Genomic DNA, 17,862 nt, shown 5'->3' with positions numbered 1-17,862 from the left:
CTTTTCCAGCATGATGGAGCACCTTGCCATAAGGCAAAGGTGATAACTAAGTGGCTCGGGGAACAAAACATCGATATTTTGGGTCCATGGCCAGGAAACTCCCCAGACCTTAATCCCATTGAAAGCTTGTGGTCAATCCTCAAGAGGTGGGTGGACAAACAAAAAAAACCAAATTCTGACAAACTCCAAGCATTGATTATGCAAGAATGGGCTGCCATCAGTCAGTATGTGGCCCAGAAGTTAATTGACAGAATGCCAGGGCGGATTGCAGAGGTCTTGAAAAAGAAGGGTCAACACTGGAAATATTGACTCTTTGCATCAACTTCATGTAATTGTCAATAAAAGCCTTTGACACTTATGAAATGCTTGTAATTATACTTCAGTATTTCATAGTAACATCTGACAAAAATATCTAAAAACCCTGAAGCAGCAAACTTTGTGGAAATTAATATTTGTGTCATTTTCAAAACTTTTGGCCACGACCGTAGACGGTTAGCGAGCTACATAGAGGGTTATAGAGGTACATAGAGGGCTAGGGAGCTACATAGAGGGCTAGGGAGCTACATAGAGGGTTAAGGAGCTACATAGAGGGTTATGAAGCTACATAGAGGGTTAGGGAACAACATAGAGGGTTAGAGAGATACATAGAGGGCTATGCCAGTGACTAGTGTGGAGATTGGAATGTGCTGAGTGTAGAAGGGCCTAGTGTAGAAGTCTAGGGGCCTACAGAGGGGACCTGTAGAAGGGGCTAGTGTGGAAGGCCAGTGAGCTACAGAGGGGACCATTGGAAGTGGCTAGTGTGGAAGGCTAGTGGGCTACAGAGGGGACCACTGGAAGTGGCTAGTGTGGAAGGCTAGTGGTCTACAGAGGGGACCATTGGAAGTGGCTAGTGTGGAAGGCTAGTGGGCTACAGAGGGGACCATTGGAAGTGGCTAGTGTGTAAGGCTAGTGGGCTACAGAGGGGACCATTGGAAGTGGCTAGTGTGGAAGGCTAGTGGGTACAGAGGGGACCATTGGAAGTGGCTAGTGTGGAAGGCTAGTGGGCTACAGAGGGGACCATTGGAAGTGGCTAGTGTGGAAGGCTAGTGGGATACAGGGCTACAGTGTTGTCTGTATTCGGGGGATGAGATACACAGTGACAGGGAATAGAGGGGTTCAGAGGTATTGGGACATGGCAGACCAAATGACTAGCCTGCACTGTCCTACCAAGAGGAAATTAGTGCCTCGTTTGTTAATACAGTAATTAAGCCAAGCTGAGTTCTCTGGAGTGGACTCACACGCAAAGACAAACGCATCGTCACAACTCTCCTCAGTCCAACACAGAAACAATAGCCTGCCTTTGATAACCGCCGCAGTTACAAAACTGGTCATTATCCTGAATGGATAATAACTATATTTTCTACCAGCGTCTCACACGGAGAACTGTTTGGGGTTGAAGTGTGTGGTGAGAAAATGATATATCAATTGGAAAGAGTAAATCTGTCTGTCTCCTCTGTCTCTGTGACAGTCTCTCTGGACGGTCTCCCTGTGACAGTCTCTCTGGACGGTCTCCCAGTGACAGTCTCTCTGGACAGTCTCTCTGTGACAGTCTCTCTGGACAGTCTCTCTGTGACAGTCTCTCTGGACAGTTTCCCTGTGACAGTCTCTCTGGACGGTCTCCCTATGACAGTCTCTCTGGATGGTCTCCCTGTGACAGTCTCTCTGGACAGTTTCCCTGTGACAGTCTCTCTGGACGGTCTCCCTGTGACAGTCTCTCTGGACAGTTTCATTGTGACAGTCTCTCTGGACAGTTTCCCTGTGACAGTCTCTCTGGACGGTCTCCCTGTGACAGTCTCTCTGGACGGTCTCCCTGTGACAGTCTCTCTGGACGGTCTCCCTGTGACAGTCTCTCTGGACGCTCTCCCTGTGACAGTCTCTCTGGACGGTCTCCCTGTGACAGTCTCTCTGGACGGTCTCCCTGTGACAGTCTCTCTGGACGGTCTCCCTGTGACAGTCTCTCTGGACAGTTTCATTGTGACAGTCTCTATGGACAGATGGGTTGCCTCCCTCAACGTTCCAGCGTTACGGGTTTACACGTCTGTAGAAGTTTGGCCGTCAGTTGGGACAGAGATGTTGAATTGTAAATGGGAAGCGGGTCGGCGGTGATGTCACTGCTGCATCCGCTTGTTGCCCTAGCTAAACATCAGCACAACTCCCGCCCAAATGTTAAGCTCCGCCTACCCAAACTTGTGATTCGTCGGGAGAGTCGTCTGTCTGTTTTCCCCTTTCTAAATGTCAGAGAGAATCTAACATTCTGCCCAGACCTTGTGCCGTTGCTCCAACGTTGCTCCAACGTTGCTCCAATGTCTGGTTCTCCGAGACTATTTCTGTGAGGGAGGATTTTCGCCTGTCTGCCAGTGATTTTCCACTTGGTGAGTCAGGGAGGGCAGGTGACGTTCCAGACTGAGAAAGATAGACTAGGTGTAAGCGTATGCGTGTGTGGTGTGAGTTTGTGTTTGTGTGTGCGTGCATGGTGTGAGTGTGCGCGTGTGTGTGTGTGTGGTGTGGAGATCTCAGGAGAATGCGAAGAAGCAACTAGAAGCAACCTCTATCACTGCTGCCGTGTTGCCATAGAGACGGCGCCACTCACCAGGCCGGGACTATTTAAACAAGGTGTGTGTGGACTATTTTAAATAAGGTGTGTTTGCATTCCTAAGGTATCCCTCCTCTCTAGATGAGGGCTGATAAAGCTGACAGCTGATTGGATGAGAGGATGATTGACAGGGCAGATATCTACCCTCCTTCTGTGTTCTACTGAGACTTCTACTGTAGATGAACAACCACTTAAAGGGATATTCCACCACTTTGTGAAAACGGCGCGTTTTGTTGAAACTAAAATATTACGTTAAAAAGTTCTACCTGATGACATCATCTAAAGTTTAAACATTACAAAAAGTGATTTTCCAACACTATGAGATTCTCAGTGATGTTTGGAGCAAGAAAATCCCCTCCATTGGGCTCGAAACTAAATACCGGTTTTGAAAATCACAGGTTTTTACTTTCAACCTACCCTGTGATGTCACAAAGCCTTTTTAACGGGCCTGTCTTCTAGTCTTTTTAACCACAGATCATAGAGACGCTGTGTTTTCACATACTGTATGTAGACGCTGGTTTGGTGCTGGAGAAGTCTCCCTTTAAAGGCTTTAAGAAGCCTTCATAAACCCTTCATAAGACCTTCATAGAATGAATTTCGTTTTTTCAAAGATGCTTCGTTAAACCTTTAAAGATCTAGTTCATTATGTAAATACTCTGCCTGAGTCGTGTGTCTTTAACAAACTAGCAATCTGTTCCTCGAGGTTCTGGCTCAAGACTTTAAAAAACCAACAGAGAGAAGAGAAGGTGTGGGTGACATCATGTGGGTTTAGATGCTGCATGAGAACAGAGAGAGGAAGAGAGAAAGGAAAAGAGAGAGCGAGAGAGAGAGAGGAAGAGAGAGAGGAAGACAGAGAGAGGAAGAGAGAGAGGGAGAGAAAGAGAGAGCGAGAAAGAGAGAGAAAGGAAGAGAGAGAGAGAGGAAGAGAGAGAGAGGAAGAGAGAAGAGAGAGAAACAGAGAGAGGGAGACAGAGAAGAGAGACAGAGAGAGGAGAGAAACAGAGAGAGAGTGAAGAGAGAAACAGAGAGAGAGAGAGTGAAGAAACAGAGAGAAACAGAGAGAGTGAAGAGAGAAACAGAGAGAGAGTGAAGAGAGAAACAGAGAGAAACAGAGAGAGTGAAGAGAGAAACAGAGAGAGAGTGAAGAGAGAAACAGAGAGAAACAGAGAGAGTGAAGAGAGAAACAGAGAGAGAGTGAAGAGAGAAACAGAGAGAGAGAGAGTGAAGAAACAGATAGACAGAGTAAAGAGAGAAACAGAGAGAGTGAGAGAACGAGGGAGGATGGATAGAGCAGCTTGCACTCAGCAGCAGCCTACCCATCCTTCTTGTAGAATTCCAGCATCATGTTGTCAGTGGCAACGCTGAGTGGGCGTCTACCATGGTCATGCGGCAGCTTGCGTTCTGATTGGTCCATGTCTGGAGAAGGCATGGAGCTGTAGTTTGAGTTGTGGTTGGTGTGGACAGGACTGCCGTAGCAGCCAGTCAGATTAAACTCAATATCTATAGGAGAGGAAGACAGAGGAACCAATTAGTTCAGGATCCTAAAGACAGTGTGTGACTGCAGGTATGTGTGTGTATGTGTGTGTTTGAGCATGCATGTGTGTGTGTGTGTGTGTGTGTCTGTGTGTGTGTGTCTGTGTGTGTGTGTGTGTGTGTGTGTGTGTGTGTGTGTGTGTGTGTGTGTGTGTGTGTGTGTGTGTGTGTGTGTGTGTTTGTGTGTGTGTGCCTGCGTGCGTGTGTGTGAGTGTGTGTGTGTGTGTTTGCAGGTATGTATGTGTGTGTGTATGTGCGTGTATGTGAGTGTGTGTGTGTGTGTTTAAAGGTGTGTGTGTGTGTGCGTGTGTGTGTGTGTGTGTGTGTGTGTGTGTGTGTGTGTGTGTGTGTGTGTGTGTGTGTGTGTGTGGGTGTGTGTGTGTGTGTGTGTGTGTGTGTGTGTGTGTGTGTGTGTGTGTGTGTGTGTGTGTGTGTATGTGTGTCTCACCTCCAGGGAAGAACCAGTCAGAGTGCTGTATGATGGGTTCTATGATCCCCACTATCTGAAGAGACACTGTGGTCATCATCTCTGTCATGTTCCTGGAAACAACAAGCACTCAGTCAGATAGGAAACAAATCACTGAAACAATGTGAGGTGAACTTGATTTAACTTGGGAGTTTGCACTTTTGGGACTATTCGATAGGTTACCGGGTAAAGTGAACCACATGCATCAAAAGTACTTCAAGATTCCCTCCGCAGACAGTCAAAAGACCACTAAAACGCTGACTGATAAGGCAGCGTATTTTGAGGAGAGAGAGACGGAGAGAGACGGAGAGAGAGAGAGAGAGAGAGAGAAGGGAGGACAGGACACGTACCCACTCTCGTTGGAGTGAGTCCAGAGCAGGTTGGGACCCAGAACTATGGCCATGTTACCAGGAGTCATCTTGTTGGAGTCCTGATAATCTCCTAGCTTGGCTAGGAACTTGATTAAGTATCTGATAGGAAGAGGAGAAATATACACTCAATCAATCAGTCTATCAATCAATGACTCAATCAGTTAATCACCACATGCTTTACAGTAACCAGACCTGTAACTCTAAATTCCAAGCAGCATCACAGTAACCAGACCTGGAACCCTAAATACCAAGCAGCATCACAGTAACTAGACCTGTAACCCTAAATACCAAGATAGCATCACAGTAACCAGACCTGGAACCCTAAAGACCAAGCAGCATCACAGTAACCAGACCTGGAACCCTAAAGACCAAGCAGCATCACAGTAACTAGACCTGGAACCCTAAAGACCAAGCAGCATCACAGTAACCAGACCTGGAACCCTAAATTCCAAGCAGCATCACAGTAACCAGACCTGGAACCCTAAAGACCAAGCAGCATCACAGTAACTAGACCTGGAACCCTAAAGACCAAGCAGCATCACAGTAACCAGACCTGGAACTCTAAATTCCAAGCAGCATCACAGTAACTAGACCTGGAACCCTAAAGACCAAGCAGCATCACAGTAACCAGACCTGGAACTCTAAAGACCAAGCAGCATCACAGTAACCAGACCTGGAACCCTAAAGACCAAGCAGCATCACAGTAACCAGACCTGGAACCCTAAAGACCAAGCAGCATCACAGTAACCAGACCTGGAACCCTAAAGACCAAGCAGCATCACAGTAACCAGACCTGGAACCCTAAAGACCAAGCAGCATCACAGTAACCAGACCTGGAACACTAAACACCAAGCAGCATCACAGTAACTAGACCTGGAACCCTAAAGACCAAGCAGCATCACAGTAACTAGACCTGGAACCCTAAAGACCAAGCAGCATCACAGTAACCAGACCTGGAACCCTAAATACCAAGCAGCATCACAGTAACCAGACCTGGAACACTAAACACCAAGCAGCATCACAGTAACTAGACCTGGAACCCTAAAGACCAAGCAGCATCACAGTAACTAGACCTGGAACTCTAAAGACCAAGCAGCATCACAGTAACCAGACCTGGAACCCTAAATACCAAGCAGCATCACAGTAACTAGACCTGTAACCCTAAATACCAAGCAGCATCACAGTAACTAGACCTGGAACCCTAAAGACCAATCAGCAGCAGTGGCAAGGGAAAACTCCCCAGAAGGAAGACTCCTTGATATGTTCAAATCAGCGTGACTTTACATTATGGCCTATTTGTTCAGCTTTCAAACTATACAGTGAAATCACACACACACACACACACACACACACACACACACACACACACACACACACACACACACACACACACACACACACACACACATTCCCTGATGTTCTCTATTGGTTATCAATATTTTAGTGAACACTGTCACAGGTACTCCAGCCCTGATAGGAGGTTCAAGTCACAGGGACTCTAGCCCTGATAGGAGGTTCAAGTCACAGGTACTCCAGCCCTGATAGGAGGTCCAAGTCACAGGAACTCCAGCCCTGATAGGAGGTTCAAGTCACAGGGACCCCAGCCCTGATAGGAGGTCCAAGTCACAGGAACTCCAGCCCTGATAGGAGGTCCAAGTCACCAGGACTCTAGCCCTGATAGGAGGTCCAAGTCACAGGGACTCTAGCCCTGATAGGAGGTCCAAGTCACAGGGACTCTAGCCCTGATAGGAGGTCCAAGTGACAGGGACTCTAGCCCTGATAGGAGGTCCAAGTGACAGGGACTCTAGCCCTGATAGGAGGTCCAAGTCACAGGGACTCTAGCCCTGATAGGAGGTTCAAGTCACAGGGACTCTAGCCCTGATAGGAGGTTCAAGTCACAGGGACTCTAGCCCTGATAGGAGGTCCAATTCACAGGGACTCTAGCCCTGATAAGAGGCCAAGTCACAGGGACTCTAGCCCTGATAGGAGGTTCAAGTCACAGGGACTCTAGCCCTGATAGGAGGTTCAAGTCACAGGGACTCTAGCCCTGATAGGAGGTTCAAGTCACAGGGACTCTAGCCCTGATAGGAGGTCCAAGTCACAGGGACTCTAGCCCTGATAGGAGGTCCAAGTCACAGGGACTCTAGCCCTGATAGGAGGTCCAAGTGAGGACTCTAGCCCTGATAGGAGGTCCAAGTCACAGGGACTCCAGCCCTGATAGGAGGTTCAAGTCAAAGGGACTCTAGCCCTGATAGGAGGTCCAAGTCACAGGCTGAATCTACACAGGCTGCTCCATTCTGATCTCCACTAATTGTTCTTTTGACCAATCACATCAGATCTTTTTTACATCAGATCTTTTTCAGAGGTGATCTGATTGGTCAAAAGACCAATTCGTTTTTAAGATCCGAATTGGTCTGCCTGTGTAAACATAGTGTCACAGACTCAGAACTTTAACACCCAGATAAAACACAATCTAAACTAGAGACCACTGATTCATCTCATAAACAACATTACTAGGTTGAAGTTGACCCTAGACGCCGACCTTGGGTCAGTTTTGCAATTCCCCCACTAATGGTTAAGGTTCAGAGTGGGGGAGGGGAAGCTGATCCTAGATCTGAATCTAGAGGAAACTTCAGCCTGGCAACAACCCAAACATATAAAACAGATCCTCACTGGAGGGTCCATGCCTACTATCAGTAGGTCTATGTAGACTGTAGAGAGGGAGGGAGAGATGGGTACTGACCTGAAATTGTTGAAGTTGTCAGTTGGTAGTTTTTCACACGCCGCCAGCAGAGCTTGTAGTCTCTTGTCCATATCCTGAATACTGGATGGGGAAGAGAACAGTGAACAGGGCTCAGGGTGTGTTGTAGTCAAGGCAGTGTTTTTCTCAGTATTGTTTCCTACCAGGGAGACCAGCAGGCTGCAGTGTATGGTCATTGAGAGGCTAATTGGTGTCAGCTAACCATCTGAGGGACCGGTAAGCATCAACCCAGGGACCAGTGCCGAACCACGGGCCGGAGGTTGACAAACACTGTGTTAACACTGTCTATTATTGTGATAATGGTCACTGTCTGTTCTGTCATTATGGTACAGTTTGTTCCCTTCTTTGTGGAGCTCTCTCTATAGAATTAGGAAAGTCATGTCCAGGTCTTCAACATGACTAAAAGGGATCTGTTATCTGCAGTAGAGATGCTGAGGTTATGAAGGGATCTGTTATCTGTATTAGAGATGCTGAAGTTATGAAGGGATCTGTTATCTGCAATAGAGATGCTGTGGTTATGAAGAGATCTGTTATCTGCAGTAGAGATGCTGGGGTTATGAAGGGAATCTCTACTCACTTTGACGCCTGAATCCAGTCCTCGTAAAGTTCACTGGTCATCAGTGGCTCTGGAAGCTCACGGAGGTATGATTTCAGAGCCCCTGAGGAAGAGAGGGATGGAGAGACGGAGGGAGGGAGAGAGAGAGAGGCAGAGAGAGAGAGAGAACGGGATGGAGGGAGGGAGGGAGGGAGGGAGGGAGGGAGGGAGGGAGGGAGGGAGGGAGGGAGGGAGGGAGGGAGGGAGGGAGGGAGGGAGGGAGGGAGGGAGGGAGGGAGGGAGGGAGGGAGGGAGAGAGATGAGAAGAGAGAGAGAGAGGGGGACAGCGGGATGGAGAAAGAGAGATGGAGAGAGAAAGGGAGGAAGAGGGATGGAGAGAGAGAGAGAGAGGAGAGAGAGAGAGAGAGAGAGAGAGAGAGAGGCAAGGAAGAGAGAAAGAGAGAGAGAATCTCATTAGGCCTAGTGGAGGTGTGGTTTTCTCTGTTCAGAATACTAATGAGAATACACACACACACAACACTGCCTTCCTCCGATTACTCAAGGAAGTGGATAGCAACATTACAAGGAAGCCTTTAGGATAGAGAACGTCTAGGGAAAACACAAGCAGATCACTTGGGAGATGTTAAGGGATGTCTTCCTCTAGCCCCACAGCTGAACTAAACTCCAGGGCCAAATCAAGTTTCACCTTTCAAGTTTTATTAGTCGTAAGTACGGGATACACATGGTATACACCGTCCAATGAAATCCTTACTCGACAATGCAACAGCAATAAGAAATAATACATGATAAGAATACCAACATAAAGTAAATGGCTCAGTAGAATAGAAGAAACATTTTAGCATCAGTATAATACAGGAAGGCACAATTTATAGTCCAATATTATAGTCCAGTATGTGTATGTGTGTGTTTGTGCGTGTGGGTGTGTATTTCTGTGTGTGTGTGTATGTGTGTGTGTGTGTATGTGTATATATGTCTGTGTGTATTTATGTGTGTGTGAGTGTGTGTGTGTGTATGTCTGTGTGTATGTCTGTGTGGGTGTGTGTGTATATATGTCTGTGTGTATGTATGTGTGTGTGTGTGTGTGTGTGTGTGTGTGTGTGTGTGTGTGTGTGTGTGTGTGTGTGTGTGTGTGTGTGTGTGTGTGTGTGTGTGTGTGTGTGTGTGTGTATATGTGTGTGTGTGTGTGTGTGTATATATGTCTGTGTGTATGTATGTGTGTGTGTGTGTGTGTGTGTGTGTGTGTGTGTGTGTGTGTGTGTGTGTGTGTGTGTGTGTGTGTGTGTGTGTGTGTGTGTGTGTGTGTGTGTGTGTGTGTGTGTGTGTGTGTGTGTGCTAAAGTGCTGAGAATCAGAGCAGTTTCTAGTAGATGTCCTGGATGGGTGGGAGCACGGTCCCAGTGATGTACTGGGCCTTGTGGTTGTGGACAGAGCCGTTCCCGTACCAGGCCGTGATGCAGCCGGTCAGGACACTCTCCATGGTTCAGCAGTAGTATTTGGAGAGGACCCGGGGTGGCATGACAGATTTCTTCAGCCGCCTCAGGAAGTTAAGACAAGAGGGGTGGTGTTGTTGGTCCATGTCAAGTCCTCTGTGATGTGGACGCAGAGGAACTTAAACTGCTGACCCTCTCCACTGCAGTCCTGTCGATGTGGAGCGGAGCATGTTCCCTCCTCTACTCCTCTAGTCAACAATCAACTCATTTGTTTTGCTGATGTGGAGGGTGTTGTCCTGGTACCATAATGTCAGTTCACTCAGCTCCTCCCTATTGGCTGACTCATCGTTGTTGGTTATCAGGCCTACAACCGTTGTGTCGTCAGCAAACTTGATGATGGAGTTGGTGTCTTGCAAAGCCACACGGTCGTGGGTGAACAGGAAGTACAGAAGAGAACTGAGGACGCTCTGAGCTTGGTGTCAAGCTTGGAGGGAACAATAGTGTTGAATGCTGAACTGTAGTCAATGAACAGCATTCTCATGTAGGTGTTCCTCTTGTCCAGATGTGTTAATAGTGATGGAAATGGCATCTTCCTTGGTTCTGTTGGAGCGGTATTCAAACTAGACTGGGTCCAGTGTGCCTGGCATGCTGGCCTTGATGTGGGCCATGACCAGCCTCTCAAAGCAGTTCATGATGACCGACCCCTATTCCCTATGTAGTGCACTACTTTTGACCAGGGCCCCTATTCCCTATGTAGTGCACTACTTTTGACCAGGGCCCCTATTCCCTATGTAGTGCACTACTTTTGACCAGAACCATATGGGTCCTGGTCAACAGTAGTGCACTAAATAGGGAATATGATGTCATTTGGGACGCAGCCCAGCTCACTAGTGGAGGAGGAGGATGTTAGGAAATAGGCAACTGTAACGCCCTGGCCATAGAGAGGGGTTTTTGTTCTTTATTTTGGTTAGGCCAGGGTGTTACATTGGGTGGGCGTTCTATGTGCATTTTTCTATGTTGGTTTGTTTCATTGATTTTGGCCGTGTGGCTTCCAATCAGGCACAGCTGTAGAGTGTTGTTGCTGATTGGGAGTCACACATAAGGAGCATGTTTTTCCTTTGGGTTTTGTGGGTAATTGTTTCTGTTAGTGTTTGCACCTGACAGGACTGTTCAGCTGTCAGTTTTCTCATTTTGTTTTGTATAGTGTTCTTTCTGCTATTAAATATTCAATGATGAACACTAACTCCGCTGCACCTTGGTCTACTCTCTCTCACGACAGCCCTTACAGCAACAAGGAAATAGGCAACAAGGTGTGAAGGAAATAGGCAACAAGATGTGAAAGACAACAGTCTTCCACAAACACAAGAAGCCTTGATTGTGTTGACCTAACATTGATGTATGTATTTCTGGAGGCATGAATCTCCTGAAAGCAGAGTTATATCTAATGGTTATATATAGACAATGGATCTAGCTAAAGGCTCGTTGTTATGGAGACCAGAGCCTGAGCCAGAGAGAGCGAGGTAAGAGGCGTGTGGGGGTGTAAATTAATCTGCGATGGTGTGTGCATATGCATGTCAGACCTGGGTTCAAATACCTGTGTATTTGAGTATCTATACTCAACAAAAATATAAACGTAACCTGCAATCATTTCTAAGATTTTACTGAGTTGCAGTTAATATAAGTAAATCGGTCAATTTAAATAAATTCATTAAGCCCTAATCTATGGATGTCACATTACTGGGAATACAGACATGCATCTGTTGGTCACAGATACCTTATAAAAAAGGTAGGGGTGTGGATCAGAAAACCAGTCAGTATCTGGTGTGACCATTTGCCTCATGCAGCGCAACACACCTTCACATAGAGTTGATCAGGCTGTTGATTGTGGCCTGTGGAATGTTGTCCCACTCTACTTGAATGGCTGTGCAAAGTTGCTGGATATTGGTGGGAACTGGAACACGCTGTCATACACGGCGATCCAGAGCATCACAAACATGCTCAGTGGGTGACATGTCTGGTGAGTATGTAGACCATGGAAGAACTGGGACATTTTTAGAATTGTGTACAGATCCTTGTGACATGGGGCTGTGCATTATTATGCTGAAACATGAGGTGGTGGCAGATGAATGGCACGACAATGGGCCTCAGGATCTCGTCACGGTATCTCTGTGCATTCAAATTGCAATGGATAAAATGCCATTGTGTTCGTTGTCCGTAGCTTATGCCTGCCCATACTATAGCCTCACCACCACCATGGGGCACTCTGTTCACAACGTTGACATCAGCAAACTGCTCGCCCACACAACGCCGTACACGTGGTCTGCAGTTGTGAGGCCGTATTGGCAAATTCTCTAAAACGCTGTTGGAGGCAGCTTATGATAGAGAAATGAACATTCAATTCTCTGGCAACCGCTCTGGTGGACATTTCTGCAGTTAGCATGCCAATTGCACACTCACTCGAAATTTGAGACATCTGTGGCATTGTGTTGTGTGACAAAACTGCACATTTTAGAGTGGCCTTTTATTGTTTCCAACACAAGGTGCACCTGTGTAATGATCATGCCGTTTAATCAGCTTCTTGATATGCCACACCTGTCAGGTGGATGGATTATCTTGCAAAGGAGAAATGCTCACTAACAGGGATGTAAACAAATTTGAGCACAGCATTTGAGAGAAATAAGCTTTTTGTGCGTATGGAATATTTCTGGGATCTTTTATTTCAGCTCATGAAACATAGGACCAAAACTTTAAATGATGCATTTATATTTTTGTTCAGTGTAGTATTTAAAATACTTATTTTAATATTTACTAAAATTTAAAAATATATATTTTTATGGTTATTTGGAAAAACGAAATAGTCTATAAAATTATATTTGAGGGTATTTTGAAATACTTATTTACAAATACAAGGGTTAAATGCATGGGAGTGTATTTGAGTGTTTCCATATACTGTGTCTGGGTGTGTAAGGTAACCTGCGATGGCGTGGGGGTCAGCTGAATACTCCTGTACGTCCATAACACCACAGTCCAGGGAGGCCTTCAGCTTCTTCAGCTTGGAGGCCGAGGGAGCCACTCTGAACAGACCCTACACACACAGGGAGTCAGGAAGACAGGAAGTCAGGAAGACAGGAAGATAGGGAGTCAGGAAGACAGGAAGTCAGGAAGACAGGAAGACAGGGAGTCAGGAAGACAGGGAGTCAGGAAGACAGGAAGACAGGGAGTCAGGAAGACAGGAGGACAGGGAGTCAGGAAGACAGGAGGACAGGGAGTCAAGAAGACAGGAAGACAGGGAGTCAGGGAGTCAGGAAGACAGGAAAACAGGGAGTCAGGAAGACAGGAGGACAGGGAGTCAGGAAGACAGGGAGTCAGGAAGACAGGGAGTCGGGAAGACAGGGAGTCGGGAAGACGGGAAGACAGGGAGTCGGGAAGACAGGGAGTCAGGAAGACAGGGAGTCAGGAAGACAAGAAGACAGGGAGTCAGGAAGACAGGGAGTCAGGAAGACGGGAAGACAGGGAGTCGGGAAGACAGGGAGTCAGAAATTCAGGGAATCAGAGCAGGGTCATCATAGAGATAAATAGTGAAATATAAATCTAGTACATACTGTAACTTTGTCTACAATAAACACTCTCTAACGGCTAAATCCTATATTAACGCTACTCTGTAATCAGAATGTTTAGTAGTGTTAATTAGGCTTCATCTGGGTCTGGGAAACTTAGTACTGTTAAGTAGGCTTCATCTGGGTCTGGGGAACTTAGTACTGTTAAGTAGGCTTCATCTGGGTCTGGGAAACTTAGTACTGTTAAGTAGGCTTCATCTGGGTCTGGGAAACTTAGTACTGTTAAGTAGGCTTCATCTGGGTCTGGGAAACTTAGTACTGTTAAGTAGGCTTCATCTGGGTCTGGGAAACTTACTACTGTTAAGTAGGCTTCATCTGGGTCTGGGAAACTTAGTACTGTTAAGTAGGCTTCATCTGGGTCTGGGAAACTTAGTACTGTTAAGTAGGCTTCATCTGGGTCTGGGAAACTTAGTGTAAAGCAGGCTTCATCTTTGTCTATACCTCCTCCTGCATGCCACACTCCAGCAGCATTGTGACACAGGCCTCGATGGGGAAGGCGATCTCTCTGCTGCTGATGGTCAGGTGTTCCTCTAGGGCCTTGCCATACGAAGGCTTCTCCACCCACGCCTCTGTGGCGGTACAACACATTATACAACAGTTAGACACACGAGGAGCAGACAGGCATGTGCACATACACATGTGCAGGCATGGACAAGCTCTCTCTCTCTCACACACACACACACACACACACACACACACACACACACACCCCCCCCCCCTAACTCACCCTGGTGAGCTTTAATGGTGGGCAGGACACTCTGGAGGATCTCTAGAGACTTCCTGTGATATTCTGCCTGGATCTCTATGAGCTACAGGGAGACACACAGAGACACAGGGACAGAGAAGGGCACAGAGACACAGAGACAGAGAGGGGGACAGAGACACAGAGACGGAGAGGGGGACAGAGACACAGGGACAGACAGGGGGACAGAGACACAGGGACAGACAGGGGGACAGAGACACAGGGACAGACGGGGACAGAAACAGAGACAGAGAGGGGCACAGAGACACAGAGAAAGAGAGGGGCACAGAGACACAGGCGAGGGGGCACGAGACCGGCGGGGGGGACAGTGACACAGAGACAGAGAGGGGGACAGAGACACAGAGACAGAGAGGGGCACAGAGACACAGAGACAGAGAGGGGCACAGAGACACAGAGACAGAGAGGGGCACAGAGACACAGAGACAGAGAGGGGGACAGAGACACAGAGACAGAGGGGGGACAGGACACAGAGACAGAGAGGGGCACAGTGACACAGAGACAGAGAGGGGACGGCAGGGGGGGCAGTGACACAGAGACAGAGAGGGGCCGGACACGAGACAGAGAGGGGACGAGCAGAGAGGGAGCAGGGCACACGGGAAACAGAGGGTGACAGAGGGACACAGAGGGAGACAGTAGGACACAGAGGGAGACACAGAGGGACAGAGAGTGACAGAAGGACAGAGAGACACAGAGGGACAGAAGGGTAAAAAAGTGAGGTTTAAACACCAGCTCAGCTATATGACTGTAAAAGGAGTCAAGGTCATCTGAAGGGTAAATGCATTGATACAGACAATGTACTAACCGTCTGAAAGTAGTTTGCATAGTCTATTTCTTTGGCCACAAAATTATACATATCCGCTGATAGTTGATCCTGGAAAAGAAAATAAGAAATTACCATAAACCTAAATACAGTCAGTAACCTTGTAGTGGTTAATACAGTCAGTAACCTTGTAGTGGTTAATACAGTCTGTAACCTTGTAGTGGTTAATACAGCCTGTAACCTTGTAGTGGTTAATACAGCCTGTAACCTTGTAGTGGTTAATACAGTCAGTAACCTTGTAGTGGTTAATACAGTCTGTAACCTTGTAGTGGTTAATACAGCCTGTAACCTTGTAGTGGTTAATACAGCCTGTAACCTTGTAGTGGTTAATACAGTCTGTAACCTTGTAGTGGTTAATACAGTCTGTAACCTTGTAGTGGTTAATACAGTCAGTAACCTTGTAGTGGTTAATACAGCCTGTAACCTTGTAGTGGTTAATACAGCCTGTAACCTTGTAGTGGTTAATACAGTCTGTAACCTTGTAGTGGTTAATACAGTCAGTAACCTTGTAGTGGTTAATACAGTCAGTAACCTTGTAGTGGTTAATACAGCCTGTAACCTTGTAGTGGTTAATACAGCCTGTAACCTTGTAGTGGTTAATACAGTCAGTAACCTTGTAGTGGTTAATACAGTCAGTAACCTTGTAGTGGTTAACCTGTTAGGGCTAGGGGGCAGCATTTGCACGTCTGGATAAAAATTTTTTACCCGATTTAATCTGGTTACTAATCCTACCCAGTAACTAGAATATGCATATACTTATTATATATGGATAGAAAACACTCTAAAGTTTCTAAAACTGTTTGAATGGTGTCTGTGAGTATAACAGAACTCATTTGGCAGGCAAAACCCTGAGACATTTTCTGACAGGAAGTGGATACCTGATGTGTTGTATTGACTTTAAACCTATCCCATTGAAAAACACAGGGGTTTAGGAATATTTTGGCACTTCCTATTGCTTCCACTAGATGTCACCAGCCTTTACAAAGTGTTTTGAGTCTTCTGGAGGGAGATCTGACCGAACAAGAGCCATGGAACGATGATGTCCCATTAGACACCTGGCGCGCGAGTTCATGTTGGGTACCCTCGTTCCAATACATTATAAAAGAGTATGCATTCGTCCACCTTGAATATTATTCATGTTCTGGTTAAAAAAGGCCCTAATGATTTATGCTATACAACGTTTGACATGTTTGAACGAACGGAAATATATTTTTTCCCCTCGTTCATGACGAGAAGTCCGGCTGGCTTAGATCATGTGCGAACAAGACGGAGATTTTTGGACATAAATGATGAGCTTTTTTGAACAAAACTACATTCGTTATGGACCTGTGATACCTGGAAGTGACATCTGATGAAGAGAATCAAAGGTAATGGATTATTTACATAGTATTTTCGATTTTAGATCTCCCCAACATGACGTCTAGTCTGTATCGCAACGCGTATTTTTCTGGGCGCAGTGCTCAGATTATTGCAAAGTGTGATTTCCCAGTAAGGTTATTTTTAAATCTGGCAAGTTGATTGCGTTCAAGAGATGTAAATCTATAATTCTTTAAATGACAATATAATATTTTACCAATGTTTTCTAATTTTAATTATTTAATTTGTGACGCTGACTTGACTGCCGGTTATTGGAGGGAAACGATTTCCTCAACATCAATGCCATAGTAAAACGCTGTTTTTGGATATAAATATGAACTTGATAGAACTAAAAATGCATGCATTGTCTAACATAATGTCCTAGGAGTGTCATCTGATGGAGATTGTAAAAGGTTAGTGCATCATTTTAGCTGGTTTTATGGTTTTGGTGACCCTGTCTTTGACTTGACAAAACATTACACACAACTCTTGTAAATGTACTGTCCTAACATACTCTAAATTTATGCTTTCGCCGTAAAACCTTTTTGAAATCATAAAACGTGGTTAGATTAAGGAGATGTTTATCTTTCAAATGGTGTAAAATAGTTGTATTTTTGAAAAATTTGAATTTTGACATTTATTTGGATTCAAATTTGCCGCTCTTGAAATGCACCTGCTGTTGATGGAGTGCACCACGGGTGGCACGCTAGCGTCCCACCTAGCCCATAGAGGTTAATGTAACCTGTAACCTTGTAATGGTTAATACAGCCTGTAACATTGTAGTGGTTAATACAGTCTGTAACCTTGTAGTGGTTAATACAGTCTGTAACCTTGTTGTGGTTAATACAGCCTGTAACCTTGTAGTGGTTAATACAGTCTGTAACCTTGTAGTGGTTAATACAGTCTGTGACCTTGTAGTGGTTAATGTAGTTTCATGGTGTGGGGGGAGACAGTGGAATACAGTAGGTGAAGGAGGAGGAGCCTGAACTTCTAGAACCCTGTGACTCACCCTGCATATCTCCATCCGATTGGCTGCCTCTTCCATCTCCTCTCTGAGGGCCTCCCCCTTGGCCCCGCCCGCCTGCAGGTTGCTAGGGTGACTGGAGGACTTGGACGACTGGTGAAACCTACAGGAAAGGAGGAGACAGAAGAAGAGTTAGGAGGAAGGATGGAACGACAACACACAGACAGCATCCCAAATGGCATCCTATTCCAGGCTATATAGTGCACTACTTCTGACCAGTAGCGCTCTATATAGGGATTAGGATGCAATTTGAGACACAACAACGGAGGGAAGGAACATGCTCGTCTAAGCATTATTGTAAACATGAGCATGTCTTAAGACGTGAAGGCCAGTGAAGAGGGTAGAAGGTATGTTAACATGCAGTCCATCCCTCACCGTGTGCGAGCTGAGTCCATGTCCAGGACCAGCTTGGCTAAATGTTTCCTCTGTTTCTGGATGTTGGGAATGTCCACCTGGGAAGAGACAGGAACACATCAAACCTCCTCTATAATGTATCTCCACTACATTCAGTTATCTACTAGTTATCTGTCAGTG

General features: G+C 46.2%; 1 protein-coding gene across 1 annotated transcript in view; it reads right to left on the bottom strand.

Annotated features, from left to right (window-relative positions):
• LOC106606243 (rho GTPase-activating protein 44) overlaps positions 1 to 17,862 on the bottom strand; it is a 109,997-nt gene that overhangs the window by 21,622 nt on the left and 70,513 nt on the right. Inside the window, exons 6-16 of the mRNA XM_082976324.1 lie at positions 17,704 to 17,780; positions 17,314 to 17,431; positions 14,931 to 14,999; positions 14,093 to 14,174; positions 13,807 to 13,934; positions 12,722 to 12,833; positions 8,341 to 8,422; positions 7,746 to 7,826; positions 4,982 to 5,101; positions 4,614 to 4,705; positions 3,949 to 4,132 (exon numbers count right to left, since the gene is read on the bottom strand). Of these exons, the coding sequence (XP_082832450.1) occupies positions 3,949 to 4,132; positions 4,614 to 4,705; positions 4,982 to 5,101; positions 7,746 to 7,826; positions 8,341 to 8,422; positions 12,722 to 12,833; positions 13,807 to 13,934; positions 14,093 to 14,174; positions 14,931 to 14,999; positions 17,314 to 17,431; positions 17,704 to 17,780 (1,145 nt within the window). The remainder of the gene's footprint in view (positions 1 to 3,948; positions 4,133 to 4,613; positions 4,706 to 4,981; positions 5,102 to 7,745; positions 7,827 to 8,340; positions 8,423 to 12,721; positions 12,834 to 13,806; positions 13,935 to 14,092; positions 14,175 to 14,930; positions 15,000 to 17,313; positions 17,432 to 17,703; positions 17,781 to 17,862) is intronic.

Source organism: Salmo salar, chromosome 06 (assembly GCF_965601325.2).
Source record: "Salmo salar chromosome 06, fSalSal1, whole genome shotgun sequence".
NCBI classification, from domain to species: domain Eukaryota; kingdom Metazoa; phylum Chordata; class Actinopteri; order Salmoniformes; family Salmonidae; genus Salmo; species Salmo salar.
Note: the sequence above shows the minus strand (reverse complement) of the source record. Positions and strands in the feature narration are given on the sequence as shown.